The sequence below is a fragment of the Rhinolophus ferrumequinum genome, chromosome 9 (assembly GCF_004115265.2).
Source record: "Rhinolophus ferrumequinum isolate MPI-CBG mRhiFer1 chromosome 9, mRhiFer1_v1.p, whole genome shotgun sequence".
Taxonomy (NCBI): domain Eukaryota; kingdom Metazoa; phylum Chordata; class Mammalia; order Chiroptera; family Rhinolophidae; genus Rhinolophus; species Rhinolophus ferrumequinum.
Genome location: NC_046292.1, coordinates 24,983,702 through 25,005,562, shown reverse-complemented (window position 1 = coordinate 25,005,562; position 21,861 = coordinate 24,983,702). Strand labels below are relative to the sequence as shown.

Sequence of the window (21,861 nt, the reverse complement as noted above, 5' to 3'; positions counted from 1 at the left end):
GTTCTTTTTAATTGCTGGGTAGTATTTCATTGTGTGAATAGATCACAGTTTGTTTCTCCAGTCGCTTGTTGTGGGACATTTAGGTTTTTCCAGTTTCTACTTATTATGAACATGTGAACATACATACATGCACAAATCTTTTTATCAACCTATTTTTCATTTCTCTTGGAGAAAGACCTAGGAATTGAACTGGTGGGTCACATGACAAGAGAATGTTTAACTTTAAAAAAGAATATGCCAAAATATTTTTCAAAGTGATTGTACAATTTTACACTCCTACCATTTCCAGTTGTTCCACATCCTTGCAAACACTTAGTATTACCAGTCAAATTTTTAATTTAGCCAATCTATTGGGTGTGAAGTGGTATCTTATTGTGGTTCTTATTGGCATTTTCCAGTGACCTATGATAATTAGCATCGTCTCAAGTGTTTATTGGCCATTCACTTATCACCTTTTGTGAAGCATCTGCTTTTGGCCACTTTTTAAAATTATCTGAGTTATGTATTTTTCATATATTCTGGACACAAATCTTTTGTTCAGGTGTTTTGCAAATGTTGTCTCCCAGCAGTAGCTTGCCCTTCCATCTTAGCAGTGTTCTTAAGACAGGATTTTCATTTAGATGAGGTTTCCAATATATTAAGAAACCTTTGCCTACTCCAAAAATACGAACATTTTTCCCGTTTTCTCAGCAATTTGTTTTAGCTTTTATAATTTTGATTGTGGTAACTTTGAATTAAGCTTTGAGTAAGGTGTGAAATAAGGGTTAATGTTGATTTTTTTTTTCATACAAATACCCGGTTCTAGAATCACTAGAGAGGACCTCATTGAATTATGTTGGCCCCTCTGTTGCATATCAACCAACCACACAAGTGGGTCTATTTTTGTAGCTATTCTAATTGCTTCTCAGCCTTCTGGTTCTAAGATCAAGTGTACTATTTGTAGCTATTCTATAACTTGATTTATATGTCCATCTTTACCCCAGTATCACAGTTCTGATTACTATAGTTTTAAAGTATATCTTGAAATCAGGTACTATAAATCCTCTAACACTGTTTTGGCTATTCTAGGTTCTTTGCATTTTCATACAAATTTTAAGAATCAGCTTGTCAATTTATATTTTTAGAAAGCCTGATGAGACTTTTTTGAGTCTATAGATCAATTTGGGGAGAATGAACATCTTAACAATTTGAATCTTCTGGTCCAAAAATGTATCTGTTTATATCTTTCTCAGGAATGCTTTGTAGTTTTCAGTGTACAGGCTTTGCACACCTTTCTCTAAATCTATTCCTAAATCTATTTTTTCATATTGTTATTAATGGTACATACTTTTCCATTTTCCCAACTGTTGATGCTAGTATTTCTGTTATATTGCTAACATTAATTTTTGTATATGCAACTTGTATCTTGTAACCTTGTTAAATTCATCTATTAATTCTAATAGGTTTTTTTTTCTTTTTTGTAGATTCCTTAGGACTTTTTTACATAGACAATTATGTCTTTTGCAAACAGAGATAGTTTTATTTTTCCTTTACAATATTATGCCTTTTTCTTGCCTCACCGCACTGGTTTGGACCTCTAGCACAATGTCGAATAGAAGTAGTGAGAGCGAGTGTCCTTGCCTTGTTCTTGATCTTGGGATAAAAGCATTCAATGTTTTCACCATTTAGTATGATGATGCCTGTATATTTTTGTAGATGCTCTGATCAGGTTGAAGAAGTTTCCTTTTATTGCTGGTTTGTTGTACATTTTTATCATGAGAATGTAAAAATGTGTCAAATGATTCTTCTGCTGAGAGGATTATAGTGTTTTTTCCCTCAGGTGTATCAGAGGTATATTAGCCTCATAAAACAGAGTTGAAAAGCCTTTCCTCCTCTTCTGTTTTCTTCTGAAAGAATTTGTGAAAGATTGGTATTATTTTTTTCTTTTAATGTTAAATAAAATTCACCAGTGAAATCATTTGGGACTGGTGGTTTTTTGTTGTTGTTAGAATTATGAATTCAATTTCCTTAATAGATACAAGGTTATTCTGATTTCTCTTTGAGTCAAATTTTATAAAGTTGTGTTTATCAAATTGTTACAAAGTTTTTTGTAACATTTTCTAACTAATCTTTCAATTTTGAAGGATCTTTATAGTAACAGCCCCTTTCATTCCTGATACTAGTAATTTTCTATTTTTCTTCATTAGTGTTGCTAGGAGTTTATTAATTTTATTAATATTTTACAAAGAACCACCTTTTGGCTTCATTCATTTTCTGTACTGTTTGTTTTCTATTTTAATTAATTTTTGCTCTGATCTTTATTATTTCTTATCTTCTACTTACTTTGAATATATATAATGTGTTCATTTTCTAGTTTAAGACAAAACTTTGTGTGATAGCCAGCCTCCAAGATGGTCCCTAGTGAATCTTGCCTCATGGGATTAGAACCTTTGTGTAAGACTCTTCTACACTGAATAGAACTGACCTGTGTAACCAATAGGATATTACAAAAATGGCAGCATGTAACTTTATGTCATCACAGCTTCTGCCCTGCTCTGTTAGATGACTTGTTCCAGAGAAAGTTAGGCACGACGTTATGAAGACACTGAACCAGATTAAGAGGTCCACATAGCAAGAAACTAGGTCTCCAGCACAAACTTGTTACCAATTTTGAATTTTACAGGTGAAAAATAACACTTAATCATCAATTTAAACATTTATTAAGTACCTACTAGATCAGGGAATCCTTTATGGGTTGGAATTTAGAGAGGAAACAGACAAAGCCTCTGTCTTGTAAGAACAGATCCTGGGTTAAGATGGAAGATTAACCACAAAGAACTCATTTCATCCTTCCCCAACTCCACTGTAACTACTGTAAGGAATTTAAAAAAAAAAAAGAAAAAAAGACATAACTCTAGAAGAAGAAAACAGGAAATGCATCAGTATTTTAGAACATGAAAAGCAAGTGAACGAGTTATAACTGATAGAGCAGATCCAAGAAAATAAAATCCCAAGCCAGCTATGGTGGGCAGGATAAGAACCAACTGCATTTACACTATAAAATCCTCAAAAGACATAAGAAGTGGCAGTACTACGTACCTCTGAAACTGGTGACAGAAAGATGGGGGTGGTGCAGAAGAACAGAGAAAAGCTGTTTTGAGAACAGGTAAAGCCCTAGATCTTGTCTAGCTCCACATTGCTGAACTGCCTCCTCATCCCTGCATAAATCTGGAGGTTTATTCTCTGGAAAAAGTAAAAGGCTCTTTGGAGGGAGGATATCAAGTACAATTGAGGGTAAAGGACAGTAGCAAAAACAAGGGATTAAATGACTATAAATATTAAATGCTGAATGCAGACATTCCCCAAGCCAGAATCCCCAACCTGGCTTCCAGAATGCAAGCAATCAGACTGTTACCCGTTAGACAGAAGTCTGGAAGACTCATGTTTGGGTAACTTGATCAGTCAAGAAGCGAGACATAAGGATTCTAATGTTCTAAGTTCCTCCATATCAGACCACTGAAATCACCCAAAGATGAAGCTCAAGATCAACAGGCCCTATTGAAGCATTCCCAGCTTCTAGTCAGTGTTTATACTCCCAATGAATCATGAGTACATAATCAAGGATACTACCTATTTGAGGAAAACCTCTAAAAGGGAAGTGAGACATCAAAACAACAACAAAAAATAAATTTGGAGGAAGCATAAGCATGTGCACGAAAAAGAAACACCAAAATTATTCTCAGTGAGCTAAGAGAGGATACTGCATCTATGAAACAAGAATAGTATGCTATAATAAAATGACAATCAGAACATAAAAGAGAATTATTAGACATTAAAAACACAATAGCCGAAATGAAAAAGTGAATGGAGGATTGGAAGATGAAGTTGAGGAAAATTTCCAGAAAGTAAAGCAAAACAAGTGAAACAAAGACAATGGATATACACTTAAAATGGGTCAATTTTGTAGTATATAAATTAAACCTCACTAAAGCCATTTAAAATATGGAGTACTACTTTCAAATTTCTGAACGAAAATTATCTCCAATATAGAAACCCAGACAAACTATAATCGTGTTTGTTGATACATTTTCTGACGTGTAAGGTATCAAAACAAATTGCCTCGTGTGTACCCTTTTCTCATGAAATTTCTGAACATTAAAAGAAGGGGTGGGGGGAGAAAAGGGATATAGGAAACAGGAGATAAATTTAGAAGAATGACAAAATTCCCCAGGGAGATAGTGAAGTGTGATCCCAAGAGGACAGCTGTGCACCAAATATGAAGGGCATGCTCAACTAGACTGAAACAGGGTGAATCAAGAAACAGATTGGATGAAGACCGTCACTGAGATTCCTCCAGCCATTACACTTTTTGTTCTAATCTGAGAAGAGATGGGGTAAGTCTGGTAACAGGTATCTTTACTTGGCCCCGTTAGACCTCGTGTTGATCAAGTTCCTGCCCTGCCTGCTTGAAATCAGACTCTAATTTTATCCTAAAGAAATGTTCTGCTTTAACATACTTCTGAGAGGGCTAATTTAAATTATTATAAAAATCAAATTATTTCTTAATCTTAGAGATCTTATACCTGAACACTCCAGATAAACATATGAAACAAGCAACACTAATATTGTGATTAATAACTTACTAAAAATCTGTTTTCCTTGCAAAGAACTTTTGACTGTTAAGTATAATAAATAACAATTACTACATTTTACAACCATTTATATTTTCTGACCATTTTCTTCTAGGAGCAAAATCGTGAATGTGTTTTAGGAAGCTACTTTTTACTGAAAAGCATGAGAAAATAAATAAAAATAAAACGTTTTCAACTTAGACGTCCAGGGTCTGAGATTTGTCTGCCAGAAATGTTGCTTAAGGGATGCAGTAAAACGCTGTGAATATTAAGGGCATAAGCTTTGGAGTCAGAATAGTTGACTTCTATCATTTAAATATAAACTATGTGACCCTGAGCCTTAAATATAAACTATGGTTATATTTAAATATAGGTTTAATAGGTTGCATCACACATAAGCTATTTAAGGTAAATATAAAAGATAAACTATGTGAACTTTAAAGAAAGAAAGGTTAGAGATTTTCTCTCTAAACTTCAGCTAGGGTATCATCTAACTCATAAAATTGTGGTAGAGTTTATATGACATAACTAACTCATGAACAACGCTTAGCCTTCTACCTGGCACATTTAAGTGATAAATAAAAATATCTTAAGGGAGATAACAACTAATAAACACCAGATTCATTGTGATGTTGTTAAAATGCATGAATTACAATACAGTAAAATGCAAGTTGTAAATGAGTTTGTCCTAAAAGTAGGCTAAACTAAAAATAAATTCTGCATTTCATTGAATCTAAGATGTCAATGAAGGTAGGGTATGTCAATATTTTATGTATTTTAAAAAAGAAACATGTCAATTAAACTATGACAAACCAAGTGTAAGACATCTCCCAATTTCAGAGATGATGCAATGTGAATAAAAATTTTTTTGAGTCTTAGATTGGTAAAATTCAGTAAGTTCAATTACATAGTTGAGATGTAGGATATTAAGTAACATGAAAACAATCATTTTGAAGACAAGATTAAGTCACACAATTAGAATTAAATTGCTCTCTTTTTTAGATTACTCTTCCATGATTATCTCCACCACCAATTTCACCTAGCTCCTATCTGTCATCTCCTCCGAGAAATGTTCCTCTGGGACTAGAATGGATCCCTCTCTTATATTCTCCCATTGCACTAAGCACTTCTTTGCAGTACTTCATTATATCACTCAATATCAGTCTTCTCCAGTAGATTTCAAGTTCAAGAAGGGCTGTTTTGAACTCAGTGCAATATACCAAGTGCAAAGGTTGCAAAATCATATCACACAGAAAGAAAAAAGGATATATAAGAAGGTAAGGTAGTCAGTGCAATATTTTCACTCGTTTTTCATAGCAGCATTGCATATTACTGACAATTAAAAAATAAACCCATTTAAAATTTCAGACTTTATTTTCACTTCATTAAGACACCATAGATCTTTAAAAAAAAATACTATCAATCTTCTGATTTCTTTGCTTCACAATGACACCGTAAGTTATCTATATACTTTGTTCACACAAATAAACACTCTCACATTTTTATAATAAATCTCTCACATTTGCAGCCTTTTAGTTTTACCTCTGTTCTTTACCCCAACCAACCTATTCCATTCCTCTTCTTTCTTTCTACTTAAAGAGAACCAGTATTTTGAAATTGGTGTGTATTTGTCCCATCTAGGTTTTGATAATTTTACTGCATTTGTATGTATCCAGTACATACTTTTGTTATGCTTTAAATTTACATAAGTAACATATCCTTTTGATTGCTCTGCCCTCAACATTGTTTTCAACGTTGATATATGTAGATCTGGTTCATTCATTTAACTGTTATACAGTATATCACAATAATATATAACAATTTATGTACTCATTCAGAATGTTTATTCATTCTGCTTTAATAGAAATTAGGCTGTTTCCAGTTTTCTGCTGTTACAAATAATACTTCAGGCACATATGCAAGGTATCTCTGTGGAATGTTATAGGTTTTAAGATATGCACAATTTCATCTTTAATTCATCTTTTCTAGATACTGAAAACTGTTCTCCAAAGTAGTTGTATCAAACCATACTCCTACTAACAGTGCATGAGAGTTTCTTTTAATTTTCCTCACCAACATTTGATAAGTCATTTTAATTTTTACCATTCTGATGGGTGTGATTTCATTTGCATTTTCCTGAGTACTAATGCATTTGAGAATTTGATTTTCATGTGTTTATTGGCCATTTGGATTTCCTCTTTTGGGAACTGTTTTTCTATTGATCTGTCCTTGTATTTTGTAAAGTTCTTGGTTAAAGGTGCTGAAAATATTCTCCTAGCTTTTCAACTTTATTTTGTCTTTTATAATATGTAAGTTTTCCATTTAAATGTAGCCAAGTTTATCAGTATTTTCTTTTATGATATACGTAGTTTTTATTTTATTCAATGTTAGAGGTATTCTCTTTTTTTCCTGAGAGAATTTCACAAAGTTTTGCTTTTCAAATTTAGGATTATAATCCATCTAGAAATAAATTTTTGGTATGATGTGAGATGAGTAATTGTTTTTTTCATACAGTTAACAAACGTATAAACACCATTAATTAAATATTTCACTCCTCAGTGATTTGAAATGCCATCTTGACATTTACAAAGATTCCATATACACACATGTGGTTTATTTCTAGGCAGACCCTGTATTCTGCTTTGTTAATCTGTCTGTCTCTGCACTTAAAAGCACTGTGGTTCAATTGTTATTAAATAAGGAGGGCAATTCCTCCCTCTTTATTCTTTTTTAAAATTATACTGGTTTTTCTTGGTTATTAATTTTTCCATATAAATCCTAACACTAACTTATCAAGTTTCATGATATACCTTATTGGGATTTTACTTCAATTTGCATTTACAGATTAATTTTGGGAGAACTCACATTTTATCAAATTGAATCTTCTCAGTAAGCCTAATACACTTCATTCATTTAGTATTTCTCTTATGTTTTTTTAAATAAAATTTTATATTTTAGAGACCTCTCAGAAATCTATTCCTGTGTACCCCCTTTTCAATCCAAATTCTTGATTTCATTGTATTTGTTAAAGCTCAGCTAAGATATTACTTACTTCTACAAATATTTTTCTAACTTTCCAGGCTCATTTGGATGCTCCTCCTCTAAGTTCTTGGTTTTATTGATTTATTCTTTGCTTAGTATGACCAAGAGTTGTGTTAGACACGGAGGGCAAATACACTGGTGAATAAGATTGGCTTCATGAAGCTTTTATTTTAATAGGAGACACAGAACAATAAAATTTATAATTCAGGGTGACACATGCTAGTATAGGGGAAGTACACTGTGCTATGGGAATACATAAGAGAAATACCTAACTCAGACTTGGGGGATGGCTGGATGGGGGGGTGAAGGGTGTCAAATACTGCTTCTCAAGGAAGTAACATGTAGACTGAAACCTGTAAGAAGAACAGAAGTTAGCAAACACAATAGTGACTAAATATCATAGCACTGACATCCTGGTCTTACTCTTGATTTTACTGGAAAAGCTCCCGTTGCTTAATTGTGAAATCATCTACTGGCAATGAATAGCCAGTTTCCTCCCTTAGCTTCCTTGACACCACTTTTTGGCTCTCATACTGCCTGTGATAACCATTAATTGCTCACTTGTCCTTCTTCGTTCCTTAAATGCTAGTATTCCCCATGGCTTTATCCTCCTCATTTATGTTTTTAATCTAAATACTATTCCTAAAGAAGTTTTTCCATTTCTACAGTTCAAATATGGATTTACATACTGAAGAATCCCAACACTTTTACTTCTAGCTCCTACCTTAATTTCCAACTACATATTAGATGTCTCTACCCATACATCTCAAAGAATCCTCAAGCTTTAGACATGAGTCATTATTCTAAATATATGTAGGCAAGTATGCCTTCTTGGAAACTAGTTTGTAACACAGCACAGTTACTGAGCCTGAGGTTTAGGAACATAAAGGCTGTTTCAAAGATTGAATAATCACAGAACTTTGTAGGCAAGGTATTTATTTATTTTTTAATGTGTCAATTTGGCTAGGCTATTAGTTGCCAGTTATTCAATGAAACACTAATCTAGGTGTTGCTGTGAAGGTATATTAGAGATGTAATTAAAGTCCATAATCAGTTGACTTTAACTAAATGAGATTAGCCTGGATGATATGGGTGGGCCTCATTCAGTCAAGCTGAAAGGCCTTAAAAGCAGGGCTGAGGCTTCTTCAAGGCAGAGAGAGTAGAAATTCCATCTGTGGACAGTAGCTTCAGCCAGTGCCCATGAGTTCCAGCCTGCCCTCAGGATTTCAGACCTGCCTAGCTAGCCCCTATAACTGTGTAAGCGAAATCTCTCTCTCTCTCTCTCTCTATTTCCTACCGGTTCTGCTTCTCTGATTGAACCTAATACACCAGGTTTGTAGTTTATTTCCAGAAATAATTCCTTCAAAAATCTAGTAAACCTTCTGGTCTATTCATTTACAATCAGTTCCATGTGCCAGTAACTATACCCAAAGTTTTTAATCTGGACATGGTTCTTAAACCTATTTTTTTGACTTAATCCTTGTAATATGTTCCTTCCTCTCCATCCCACATTAGACCATCACCATCTCTTACCTGAACTAGTGATTGAAAAAGCCTCCTAACTGGCTTCTCAGATTAGTTTTTTCTCCTCTATCTATTCTCCACACTGCTGCCAGAGGTCTCTTTCTGGAAAACAAATATGATCATGTCACTATCCTTCTCAAAAACCTTTGAAGTCTTCCTACCTACAGGATAGAGGTAAATTTGTTTACTATTTCATTAATTTCTGTTTTTAACTCTTATTTCCTTCTATTTTTCTTTGCACTTAATTTCGTTATTTATCTAACTTGTTGAGATGAATGCGTAGGTCATTGGTGCTTTTCTTCTTTTCTAATAGTAGGCATTTAAGGTTTTAAACTCCCTCTAAGCATTGCTTCAGTTAATCATACCAGTTCTGATATATACATTTTCATTACCCTTCAGCTCAAAATATTTAAAATTTTCTCTGTGATTTCTTTCACCAATGGGAACATGACATTAGAAATTATTTATTAATAATATCCAAAGCTGGACTTTAAGTTCCAGTAGGAAAACAGCAGCAATTTATTTCCAGATTTTCCCACTTCTAGAACTCAATACAGAGCAACAAAGGGAATGTTAAAAAAAGGAAAGAAAAAACCCTACATCTTCAGTGAACCTACAAGACAATAAAACCCAAAAATGCCAAATTATAAGTAAACATGGCTCAAAGTACATGGGACTAGTAGAACCCATGCAAGAGAGAAGGACACAAAGTATGAAAGGTACCTAGTGGAAGGACTGCAGACTTTCACTCCCAGAAAGAGAGGATTCATTCTATCCTAAGTGGGAACTGCAATGTTTAGAACTGAAATTGAGTGGGGGAATCTCAAAAGGAAGCAGAGAAAAGAGATACAGAAAATGTCATGCGAGTGAGTGGGAGGGTGGTCTGGAAGTGACAGATCCCAGCTAGGACTACCCTTCTGAAAACAAAGCACGCACTTTTTTCTGTAATTTCAAATTTACAGAAAAGCTAAAAGAATAATACAAAGAACTCCTGTATAACCCTCACAAGTTCTCTAATTGTTAACATTTGAGCAGGCACTTGAAAAGGCAGGAGCTGTATTAGCAGAAGCTAGTAAGAATAGAACTCAGTGCTGGTAGTTCACACATCCTAAACACATATGTTACTGAGAAGCAAAGGAGATGTGGCTGTATTTTAAAAAAAGAACCCACCAGAACAACAGAGGACAGAGGTCTTGAGCAGAGAAACCTGGAAAACTACCTTATTCTTCATATCCTGTCACACCTCCCTCGTCCAATCCAGTCTGTTCTAATAGGTGATTTGGAAAAACTCATCTCATTCAAATATGAATTAATAGAAAAGTAATAAGTATCCATACAAAGATATTTTCTTATGGTAAAAAAAATAAGAAAATAAGAAAATATAAAAAGACAGCATAATATCCCTGACAAAGAAAACTCAACAGAAAATATCACAAAGTAGATGAAAATTGTAACACCACTTTTTAACATAAATTCAAATATTCTTAATGCAGCTATGAAGAAGGATCTCAGAGCAGAAATTTAAGGGAAGAGACAGCCAGTCAACAGGAAAAGGTGAAATAGGCATTGCAGAACTCATGAAAGAAACGGAAGAAAAATATTTTTTAAAATTCAAAAAATGAAGTGAGCACATGATAAAAATTATACCACAAAAGTCACAGTAAGAAGCAAACAGGATAGAAAAATTTTAAAAATAAATGATAGAAAAAAAAGATAAAAGATTGAACCTACATTTTCAAAGGAAATCCCATGTTTTAAGTAAAACTGATCCAAATTAGTCAGCACTGAGACAAAAATCTAGCAAAATAATTGTGAGAAATACTTTCCGAGATCAGACAAAAAAGCAAGTCCCTTCTAGGGAAAAGAAAATCAAACTGACATCACACTTCTCTACGGAAAATTCACTGTCAAAAGACAGTGGAAAAATATCTGTAAGATACTCAAGAAACTGTGAGTCAATAATTTTATGTTTAGCCAAACAGTCCTTCAGGAAATAAGGCTAGAGACAAATAGTTTTCAATATGCAAAAACTCAGGTCTTATTCATCTGAGCCCTTTAAAAAAAAAAAAAATGTATTGGGGAATGTTGGGGGACAGTTCTCCAGGGCCCACTGGCTCCAAATAGTTGTCCTTCAATCTAGTTATGGATGATATGAGCCCTTCTTGAAGAAACAACATGAGGACAAAATGCAACCAAGAGATGACAGGAAAAATTTCAGCAAAGGGACTGGTAGTTAGCACCAATAAATTTAATCGTAGATTTAAGATGAAAACAAATGGACATACAGATGACAGATGGAATTTAATTGCTGCATAATCTAACAATATAGGAATAATAATATGTACAAATAAGTGAGTGATAGGAGTAGAAAACCCAAGTAGAATAAACTCACTGATTGCAATTTATAGTAATAGATAGGAGTCAAGGTTGAAAGTCAAGTAGTAAAAATTTAAGCAAAATTATAAAGAACAATAAAATAATGCTATAACGGCTAAAACTAGTTTCTAGAGGAGAGGGTGGTAAAAAGAGAATACAGATAATATAATTGTTACTCATTAAGGAAAACAAAAGACATTGCTTTAAAAAACAGAGTAAGTTGAGTATCATACGAAGTTACAAGTATAAAGATAACCAGTAGGAAAAAACCTTCCTAATATCGAAATTATCATTTAAAAAAGATGAAACAGGCTACTCATTTTAAATAACACAGATAATCGGAAATTACAACAAAATAATTTGACTTAATTAGGACCAAACATGTATGCCTTTCCTATCTATTTGGCTTAACTGATCCATTAACAGAAGAAAAAAAAAGCTTTAGATTGACCAATAAAACAAAACCATTAAAAGAAATTAAAAATTAATGGATAGGATAAGGCTTATAAAACCATGGCATGTAATCCTTTTATTGGACAATGTAGACTCTGGCCCAAAAGTATAAAAAGGATAAAGTCACTTTACCATTGTAAAAGGTACAATTCACAATGAAGAAAACAGATATAGATACATATTCCCAATAATGTAGCAGCAACATCAAGAAAACAGAAATTAGAGGAGAAATAGACAGAAACACAATAATAATAGGAAATTTAAATTTATTTCTCCCACTTTGAGAGAACAAGTAAACAAAAATAAATAAGGAAATAAATGATCTAAACAACATAATCAAAATGGTAGGACTAATGGATATTTATTTAACTCTACTCTCACAATTGAATATACCTTATTTTCAAATAGCTATTTACCTTTTGCCCAAATTGACTATATATTAAGCTACAAAAAAATACCTCAACAAATTCTAAAAGTAGAAATACAAACCGCATTCACTGATTAACACAGTAAAATGAGAAATTTATAACAAAATGAGAAAATAAAAGATCTTCAATCTGAAAATTTAAAAAGTATCTCAAACAACATTTGGGTAACAGGAAATACAAATGAAATTTGTGGGGTTTCTAGAAAATATAATAAAGATACTACATATTAGAAGCTTTGGAATATAGCTAAAGCAGTGATCATAAGAAAATTCATTGTCTTAAATACTTTAATCAATAAGAAAAAATGAAAGTAAATGAGTTACTCAAAAAGTTAGAAAAAAATAAATTAACTGAAGAAAAATAGATAAAACATTTGTAAAGCTAAAAGCAGAAATTACGGAGTTAAAAAATAGAAAGCCAGAGAACTAAAAAAATATTTTCAAAAGCTGTTTTGGTGTGTGTGTGGGGAATCAGTTGATTAAACTACTAACCTCTCCTAATCAAAAATAAAAAGGACAAAGCACAACTATACAAAATAAAAAATGGGGAAAAGCACAGAAACAGACAAAATTTCAAAAAATAAGAAATTAATTTGTAAAACTCTATACAAATAAATCAAACAGATAATTTTCTAATAAGGTCTAAACTACCAAAACTGAACCCAGAGGGCCTAAACTGACAGATTTTCACAAAATAAATGGAAGAAGTTTCAAAAGATCTACTACCAAACAAAACGCATCGGCCAACAGATTTTACAGGGGAATTCTACCAAATCTTAAAAGAGCTGATAATTTCAATACTATTAAAAAACTGTTGTACATTTTAGAAAATGGAAAACTTCCAAATTCTTCATAAAACAAAATATTAATACTAAAATTTAAAAAAGACTACAAAAAAGAGAAGATTGCAGATCAGATCAATCTTACTTCGGCATTTTAATTAAAAAGGTAAAGTATAAAGAAATAGAATCCAGCATTACATTAAAAGAATCTAGAAACACAAATGTGGTTCTTATTTGTTAAAAATAAGAGAAGCATCATCATCAGCTCACAGATGCTAAAAAGACATCTGAGAAAATTCAACATCTATTCTTGATGAAAAGTACTTAGTAAAACAGGAGTCTACAGACGTATCTATACATATACATACATATGTGGATATGTATGCATCATACTTAATGCAGAAACACTAGAGGCATTCCTTCTAATGTAAGGGATAAAAAGAGGATGTCTACTAATCACTAATGTTTAATACTGTCCTGGCTAATTAGGCAATATAACCATATAAGAAATAATGAGAGTTATAAAAATCCAAAGGAAGAGGTAAACTTATCACTATCTGTAGATGAAATGATTATAACATAGAAACTCCAAGAAAATCACTTGAAAAACTACTATAAACAATAATGGAATTCAATAAAACAGAGAGAAAAAGTTAGTACATAGAAATCAAAAGCCTTCATATATATAACTAATTAGAATCTATAAACCCATTTAACAGCAAAAATAAGGGAGAAAATATCCAGGAATAACAAGAAATGTGCAAATTTTATGTGAAGAAAACTTTAAAACATTCCTGAAGGAAACAAAAGTAATCTTGAACAAATGGAATGGCATAGTACTTTCTTGGACAGAAAGACTCAATATCTTAAAGATGCCAATTTGTCCTAACTTAATTTATAAATATAATGAGATCGCAATAAAAATAACAGCCCATCCTCCCACACCCACTGGATCTAGACAAGGTGTTTCTAAAGCTTACACGGTAAAATAAATAGGAATGGCCTAGAAAACCCTGAAAAGAAAAATGAGACTAGCCTGATTAGATATTAAAAGTCATAAAAGAAATTACGGACCACTCATATAAATGTGTGTAGACACACACAAACACACACACACACACCAACAAAGAGACAAATTTCTACGAGGCAAAAAACAAAAATAAGACTATATTAAAGGATAGAAGACAAATAAGAACTTCATATTATCTGTAATTCACATAAGACAAAGGGCTAATCTGTTTAGTTTAGAAAGCTCTCTCAGTAAATGAGAAGACCAAACCAACAGAAAAAAAAGGGCAAAGGACATAAATAAACAGTTAACAAAACAGAAAGGTGGCCCTTACAGATGTGAAAAGAGGGTCATTGGAAAATAAAAATACATAGTGAAACCATTTCTTGCAAATCCGACTGACAAAAATCTACTTTGACACCTGTAGTGGCAATAGCATAAGGAAACAGGTAGCCTCATTCACTGATGCAAAACATTTACAACATCTGTGGAGGGCAATCTGGCAATAACATTCAAAATTACAAATACATTTGTCCTTGACACATCAATCACACTCCTGGAATCTATCTTAAAGAGACATTTACATACACAGAGGGTGCCAAAAAAATGTATATACATTTTAAGAAAGGAAAAAAGCTTTATTAAAATTGTAATATTCAATATATACTGATAACAACAGATGAATACAAGTCACGTTTGACTTCTGCAACTACAAGAAGTGCTCAAGGTGGTTACCATCAGCATAATTTTAATACAGTTTCTTCCTTTCTTAAAATGTGTATACATTTTTTTTGGTACCCTCTGTATATGAAATGATGTTCTGAAATGGCAAATAATTGAAAACAGCCCTAGTATACATCTAAAGGAGACTTTTGAAATATATCCCCTCAATGACATATCTCCACAATGGCAGATGCAGCAGAAAATAATGAGGATCCTATGTAATGATCTGGAAAGACCCATGGATATTGGCTGATTCCAGGTACAGGGTAAGAAATATACGAGGAGCCTGGAACATCCTGCTGTGCCAGAAAGCAAGAAAGCTATCAAAGATTAATGAATTATCAGTAGGACATTGTGATTTTCCACATAAGACTTTTATCTAATGCAAAAAGAATAAGAGAATTAAAAAAAATACCAGTTGATAATCCCTCATGAAATAAATGGTTTGGGTAACAATGATCAATGGATGGAATATTAGTAATTGAAAGGTTGATTGGGAAATTTGCAATGGAGAGATCAGGACTATTGATCCCTGAACCTACAGATGAATCTTAGTATCATTAAAAGTGGGACCACTAGATACTGTGTGCCTCCTAATATGATACAATATGAAGCACTTACGAAGTATTTTGAACCAGAATTGAATCAAGAGTCTAGGGCCAATTTACATTTTCAGAAAATACAGGGGACAGAGGAACAAGGTAATGACACCACAAGAAACAAAAGACAAATCCAAGTTTTTGGACATTCTACAGGCCAAGTGACAGAGTTTCTGCAAGAAGTCAATGGCATAAAAAAAGGAAAAAACAAACAAAACGAGGGAAGGAAATGGGATTACTACATTTAAAAAAGACACAACAGCCAAACGTGAATTGTGCATCTTGTTTGGATCCTGATTAGAACCAGCTAACTATAAAAAGACATATTTGAAACAATCAGGGAAATGTGATTACACAGGGTATTATAGACTACAAATAAATGATTATTTTAAATTTTCTTATTTATGATAATGGCATTGTGACTATGTAAGAAAACATCCATATTTTTAGAGGTGCATACTGAAGTAGTAGGGACAAAATAACGTGCTTGCTGGGATTTGATTTAAAAAGACTACAGTAGAGAGAGAAATGTAGACAGTTTAAGCAAAGATAGAAAAATCCGGACAATTTGGATAATGACTATATAGGTGGCAGTTTATCATACTATTCTACTCAAAAATATTTATGACACCTAAAAATGAGAATGCAATTAGCACCACATTAAGCATCAGCAGTACGCATAACACCAGGGGTCAACATGAACAACAGACTTCCCTTGCTGTATAACAGGTATTTCATAATGAAATACTGACTTAAGAGTAAAAAGGACAAAAGTGTGTTACAATAGTAGACTGCTCAGATGATCACGTCAAAGGTTTTGTATTTGCTTTCATGTGCTCATTTCATGTTTAGCAGCAAACCAGGACAAGTTCTGTGTAAATGCTCTCTAAATGAAATGTAATATAAAGTTTTTTTCCATTTTGTCTTAATATATGTCCAAATATTACTTTAAGACACCAGTATACATAATTATACATAAAATTCACACACACACACACGGTATATAGAAACCAATTATCCAATACAGAATATGGTTTTAGTTCCCTTACCATCAATATTAAGCATCATTTTCCACATCGCAGGCCGAACAGATTGATGGAATCCAAACCATACTTCCCTGCCCCCTCCCAGAGGGTGGTCATATCCTTCTGGAGCTGAGAAAAAGGAACGCCCCACAGGCGTATATCTACAAAAATTAAAATGGCATGTTCAATCCTTTCTTTCCTATATAAGTATTTACATGTGCAGACAGGTGAGTCTAGAGCACATAACTTATCATAATGATATGTATCATTATGAATACATGAAACTAAAAATTTTTTAAATTTGTGAAAGCGAAAAGCAGCCATTCTAAATAAAAAGTCAGCATCCTTCACTGAAATTCTCTATTGTTAAAACTAATGTTAGTTTGAATAAGAATAAATTTTATTTAAAATACTTTCTTAAAAATAGATTCAAAAAAGTTAACAGTTCCAACCTTAGAAAATCCAGAGTGAATAATTATTGATCAAAAAACTATTTCTAGAAATGTGTTTGCAAGACATAAGTTTTCTTTAAAAGACCCATCTTCTCTAATCCTATATATACATATATATATAAACACATCCTATATATACATATATTATAAATACACACATATACATGTGAGGTGCCAGTGTGATTAAAACAGCAGCAATTTAACACAATTTGATACTAATTTATAAACAATGAAATTACTTTTAAAACAAGGTGATTTAACTTGTTTTAAAACAAGGTGAAAATATATCAGTTATTCAAGATGAATAGCTCCTAAGAGAAAGGGTTAGACATTTTTCTAAAAAATATCCATTAGGGTAGCTAAGTTAATGAGGTTCATTTGCTTGCATAAGTCAGAGACTTTTCTGTAACTTAACTTCTGTTAATGAACTTGTATGCATAATATTCTTCAACTGAAATAATCAAAATATACAGCATCTGATGAAGGTAAACAAAAAGAGGCCTGCACAACTCTTGGGAGGAAAGCCTTCACTCTCAAAATCTAAAGAGGAAAAAAGCCAGAAGCACCCACTTCATGGAGGGCAGATGTCGTAGCACCACATCAACAGCATGGACAGGATTAGTGCTGATTGGCTTGTCTAATTCCAGTGGCTCAGGCAAGGTTCGTCCTGTCAGTACTTCATGTAGTAGGTGCCAACTCACCCGAGACACAAATTTGATTGACACCTTGAAAGGTCGATCTTTTCCACCTTCCCCAGGTAAAGTAACATCTAAATCTACCTGTTGATGGGAAAAGAGTCATCCAGTAAAAGTTGAAACAGATAAATAGTTATTTTTAAGTTTAACATAAAAATATTTAAGAGAAAACAAGGCAAATACCAAAAGCAAACAAACAAAAAACAATCTCAATGTCAACAGACTAAAATTTAAAAGACAGTTATTTATGCCAGCATTATTTGTCATTGCAAAATATTGGAAACTGCCTAAATGCTCAAACATTTAGGCAGCTATAAAAGAAGAATGAGGAAGATCTCTTGGAATGGCTATGGAATAATTTACAAACTCTAGTTTTAAGTGGCACAAACCAAGTATAGATTACAAATAGTATGCCATCTTTTGTGTCAAAGAGAAGGGGAAAGTAGGAAAATATTCAGATATCTGCATATTTATGCAAAAAGAAACACAGGAAGCATGAACCAAAAACAAAGAAATTGGTTACTTTCAAAGGATGGGAAGAAACAAACTGGAAGAAATAAAGGAGGGGTTAACAATTCTGAGTGTATTTTTCAGTATAGTTTTGACTTTTGGAAACACGTTAAAGTTCCATATACTAAAAAATTAAAAATACAATCAACAAAGCTGGAGGGAAAAAACTAAAACTGAATATAAACAAAATCGTATGAAATCAAATGCATTTCAAATGAACGACATAACCACACTGAAAGAAGAAAAAAAAGAAAAAGAAAACCTAATGCAAGTAACTCTTGAATACAGCATACTGACTATATTCTCAGTTGGGGGTGTGGAGTGGGAAAGAACTGCATACAAAATAAAACCCTAGATTCTTATTAGTAGGTTTGTTTTCTGTAGTGATATGGTGTAGTAATTCAGAAACTATTTTATGTTTTGTAAGATGGAACAAATGAGTAAAAGTGGTGATGTTTTGGTAAGCCAGGGGTTTAAAGAAGAAAGAAGATACAAATATACAATGTAGGGAGTAAAGAAGGAATCCCATGGGTAGACTGAAACTGGAAGAATCAGTGTGAACTCATGATTTCCAATATACATACTGTATATTGTATACAATAAGTGGTACTTGCAGGATACATATATTACGTTTACTGTATGACATGTAATATTTATTTTTTATTGTTTGTCTGTTTTGTTTATTTACATATTTATATATTTCTATTTCCTACCTCTGTCCACTGAAAGGGCTTAGAAGCATATATACCCCAGTAGCAAAGAGCACACCCAGTACCCAGATTTTGGTTTCTAAATTGCATTCCCCAACTAAAAGAAGCCAGTACTCCTTTGAGAAATGGCCAGTTGCAGGACTGCTGTAGAGTAAAAATAAGATGAGTCTGTTTGTGCCACAAAATAAGAAAGTACTCAAAGAAAAAAAAAAAGATGTGTATCATGTCAAAAGGACACACAAACCAGCTTAAATGGGCTCCCACTGGCCAAATATGGGACAATTTGGGCAATCAAATAAACAAGGATAAATAAATATCCTTGGATAAAGAAAATATCCAAGGATAAAGAAAATGTTCTCCCTTACTGTAGAATACCAACTAATAAATGTAGGAATGACAGAATTAGAAAATTACTATTACTATCATAGTACTAATCCTTCCAAGCAAGAATCATCAATTATTAAAAAGTCTAATGAGAAACAGGATCCTTAAAAGTATAATCCTTATCAAAATTAAAAAACTTCTGTCTATCAAAGGACAAAATCAACAAAGTGAAAAGACAACCTATGGAATGTGAGAAAATATTTGCAAATTATGTATCTGATAAAAATATACAAAGAATTCCTAAAACTCAACAAGAAGAAACCAAACAACACAATTAAAAAAATAGGCAAAGGACGTGAATACACATTTCTTCAAAGAAGATATACGAATGGCCCATAATCACATGAAAAGATGCTTAACACCACTAATCATTAGGGAAATGCAAGTCAAAACCACAATGAAATATCACCTCAGACCCATTAGGATGGCTACTACCAAAAAAATAGAAAATGACAAGTATTGGCAAGGGTGTGGTGAATTTGGAACCCTTGTGCACTGGTTGGGAATATAACATGGTACAGTTGCTGTAGAAAAAAGTGTGGTGGTTTCTCAAGACATTAAAAATAGAATTACCATTTATATGATCTAGCAACTCCACTTCTGGGTTTATACACAATAGAACTGAAAGCAGGGACTAGAACAGATATTTGTACACCCATGTTTATAGCAGCAATATTTGCAGTAGTCAAAAGGTGTCCATCAACAGATGAATGGATAAACAACAAAATATATACGCACACATACAATGAAATATTTAGCCTTAAAAAGGAAGGAAAACCCCTCCACATGTAGCAACATAGATGAACTTTAAAGACTTTATGCTAAGTGAAATAAGCCAGACACAAAAGGACAAATACCATATAATTCCACTTTTATGAGGTATCAGAAAGTTGAATGGTGGTTGCCAGAGGCTGAGGGGAGAGGAGAATGGGGAGTTAGTGTTTAATGTTTTGTAAACTGAAAAGAGTTATGGAGATGAATGCTGGTGATAGTTGTGAATGTACTTAATGCCACTGCACTGTACCTTAAAAATGGTTCAGATGGTAAATTTTATGTTACATGTGTTTTACCACAATTTTTAAAAAAAGTATCTCCCCACAAAAGCAAAGAGTTAAAAAACAACAACACTGGATAGGAGAAACCTGGCAGATACCAACTTAACCAAGTGATCCACGTTAACATTACCATTAAGGGAACAAACACATATTATGCGCCTCCTGATGTGATGCACTGATAAGGAAAGAACACTTATGCAATATTTCTGCCAAAAATGCCTAATCAGAATTTATTCAAGAGGAAGCACCAGACAAACTCAGTCTGAGGGACATTTCATTCCAAAAATAACTTGCCTTCAATCTTCAACCATGTTAATGACATGAAAGAAAGAAGAAAAGGCTGGAGAATTGATCCAGCATAAAGACGACTAGAAAGACAAGATGTCTAAATATAAACATGAACCTGGACTAGATTCTGTACTAAAGGGAAAAAAAAATGCTGAAGGACATCATTGGAATGACAAAATTAGAATACAGGTTATTGATTAGACAAAGGTATCACGTCAATGTGAAATTTAGTGAAATTGATAACTGTACTATGGTATTTATCTTTGTTCTTAGGAAATACACATTAAAGGGCATAATGTATGCAACCTAATCTTGAATGATTCAGGAAAAAATAAGTGTGTGTATACTTATAGCTGTAGCTATAGATAGAGAGAAAGGAATAGAATAGAACAAGTGTGGCAAATGTTAAGAACACTGGTGAGTCTGGGTAAACGGTACACATGATTTTTCTACATGATTCTTACAACTTATTCTGTAAGTCTGAAATTATTTCAAAATAAAAAGTTAAAACAGATAAATGATACACATTGATATGTATATGGACTGTAATAAAATAAAATGATAATAAATGCATTTGAAAGGAGACATTGCAATAGTGTAGCTTTCCAATAAAGGAACGCATATCTTACCCCAGTAGTTGCCACAGGAAGTGGATTGGCTGTGTAAAGGCTTCTTTTTCCATCATACACTGGTCTACAGTCCCCAAATATATTTACTTTAAAATGCTGAACCATTGAGTCAACCACCTCCCTATAAAAGGCAAAAAATACATTCACATATTCCTCTGCATGATGAAATTTAAAAAATTTAAAGTAACTTCTCACACTATTTAAAGCTGTCAAAATTCTAAAAGACATGATAAATGTTTGCTTTCAGGACCATGGCTTAGGATTCCAGAAAGGGATGAAAGGAATTTCACGAAAGAGAAGAATGAATTCAGTTAATTACTTAATCATTTTGGATCACAGTTGACCCGCAAAATATCATCCTTAGAAAATGATCCAAAATCTCTTTCACCATCTCTAAGATGTTTCACTACCTGACACATTCTCCTCTCTTTATCAAAGAGTTTGATGCTCTTTCCTCTGTGCTCAAATAGCACTTAGGACATATCTATTAGAACACTTATTACGCTGTATTATAATTATTATATACTTCACTTCTACTAGACTGTGAGATTCTTGAGAGCAATAAACA

At 32.9% G+C, this 21,861-nt stretch overlaps 1 protein-coding gene across 7 annotated transcripts in view; it reads right to left on the bottom strand.

Moving 5' to 3' along the window:
* AGO3 (argonaute RISC catalytic component 3) overlaps positions 1–21,861 on the bottom strand; it is a 97,121-nt gene that overhangs the window by 41,543 nt on the left and 33,717 nt on the right. For 4 of the 7 annotated variants that reach the window (XM_033114704.1, XM_033114702.1, XM_033114703.1 and 1 more), the window contains 3 exons: positions 21,294–21,414; positions 17,593–17,801; positions 16,595–16,731 (listed from right to left, as the gene is read on the bottom strand). In XM_033114704.1, the coding sequence (XP_032970595.1) occupies positions 16,595–16,731; positions 17,593–17,801; positions 21,294–21,414 (467 nt within the window). Of the gene's footprint in view, positions 1–7,925; positions 8,003–9,185; positions 9,280–16,594; positions 16,732–17,592; positions 17,802–21,293; positions 21,418–21,861 lie in introns of those variants that run through there. The other 3 variants (XM_033114706.1, XM_033114707.1, XM_033114708.1) reach the window with 3 other exon arrangements.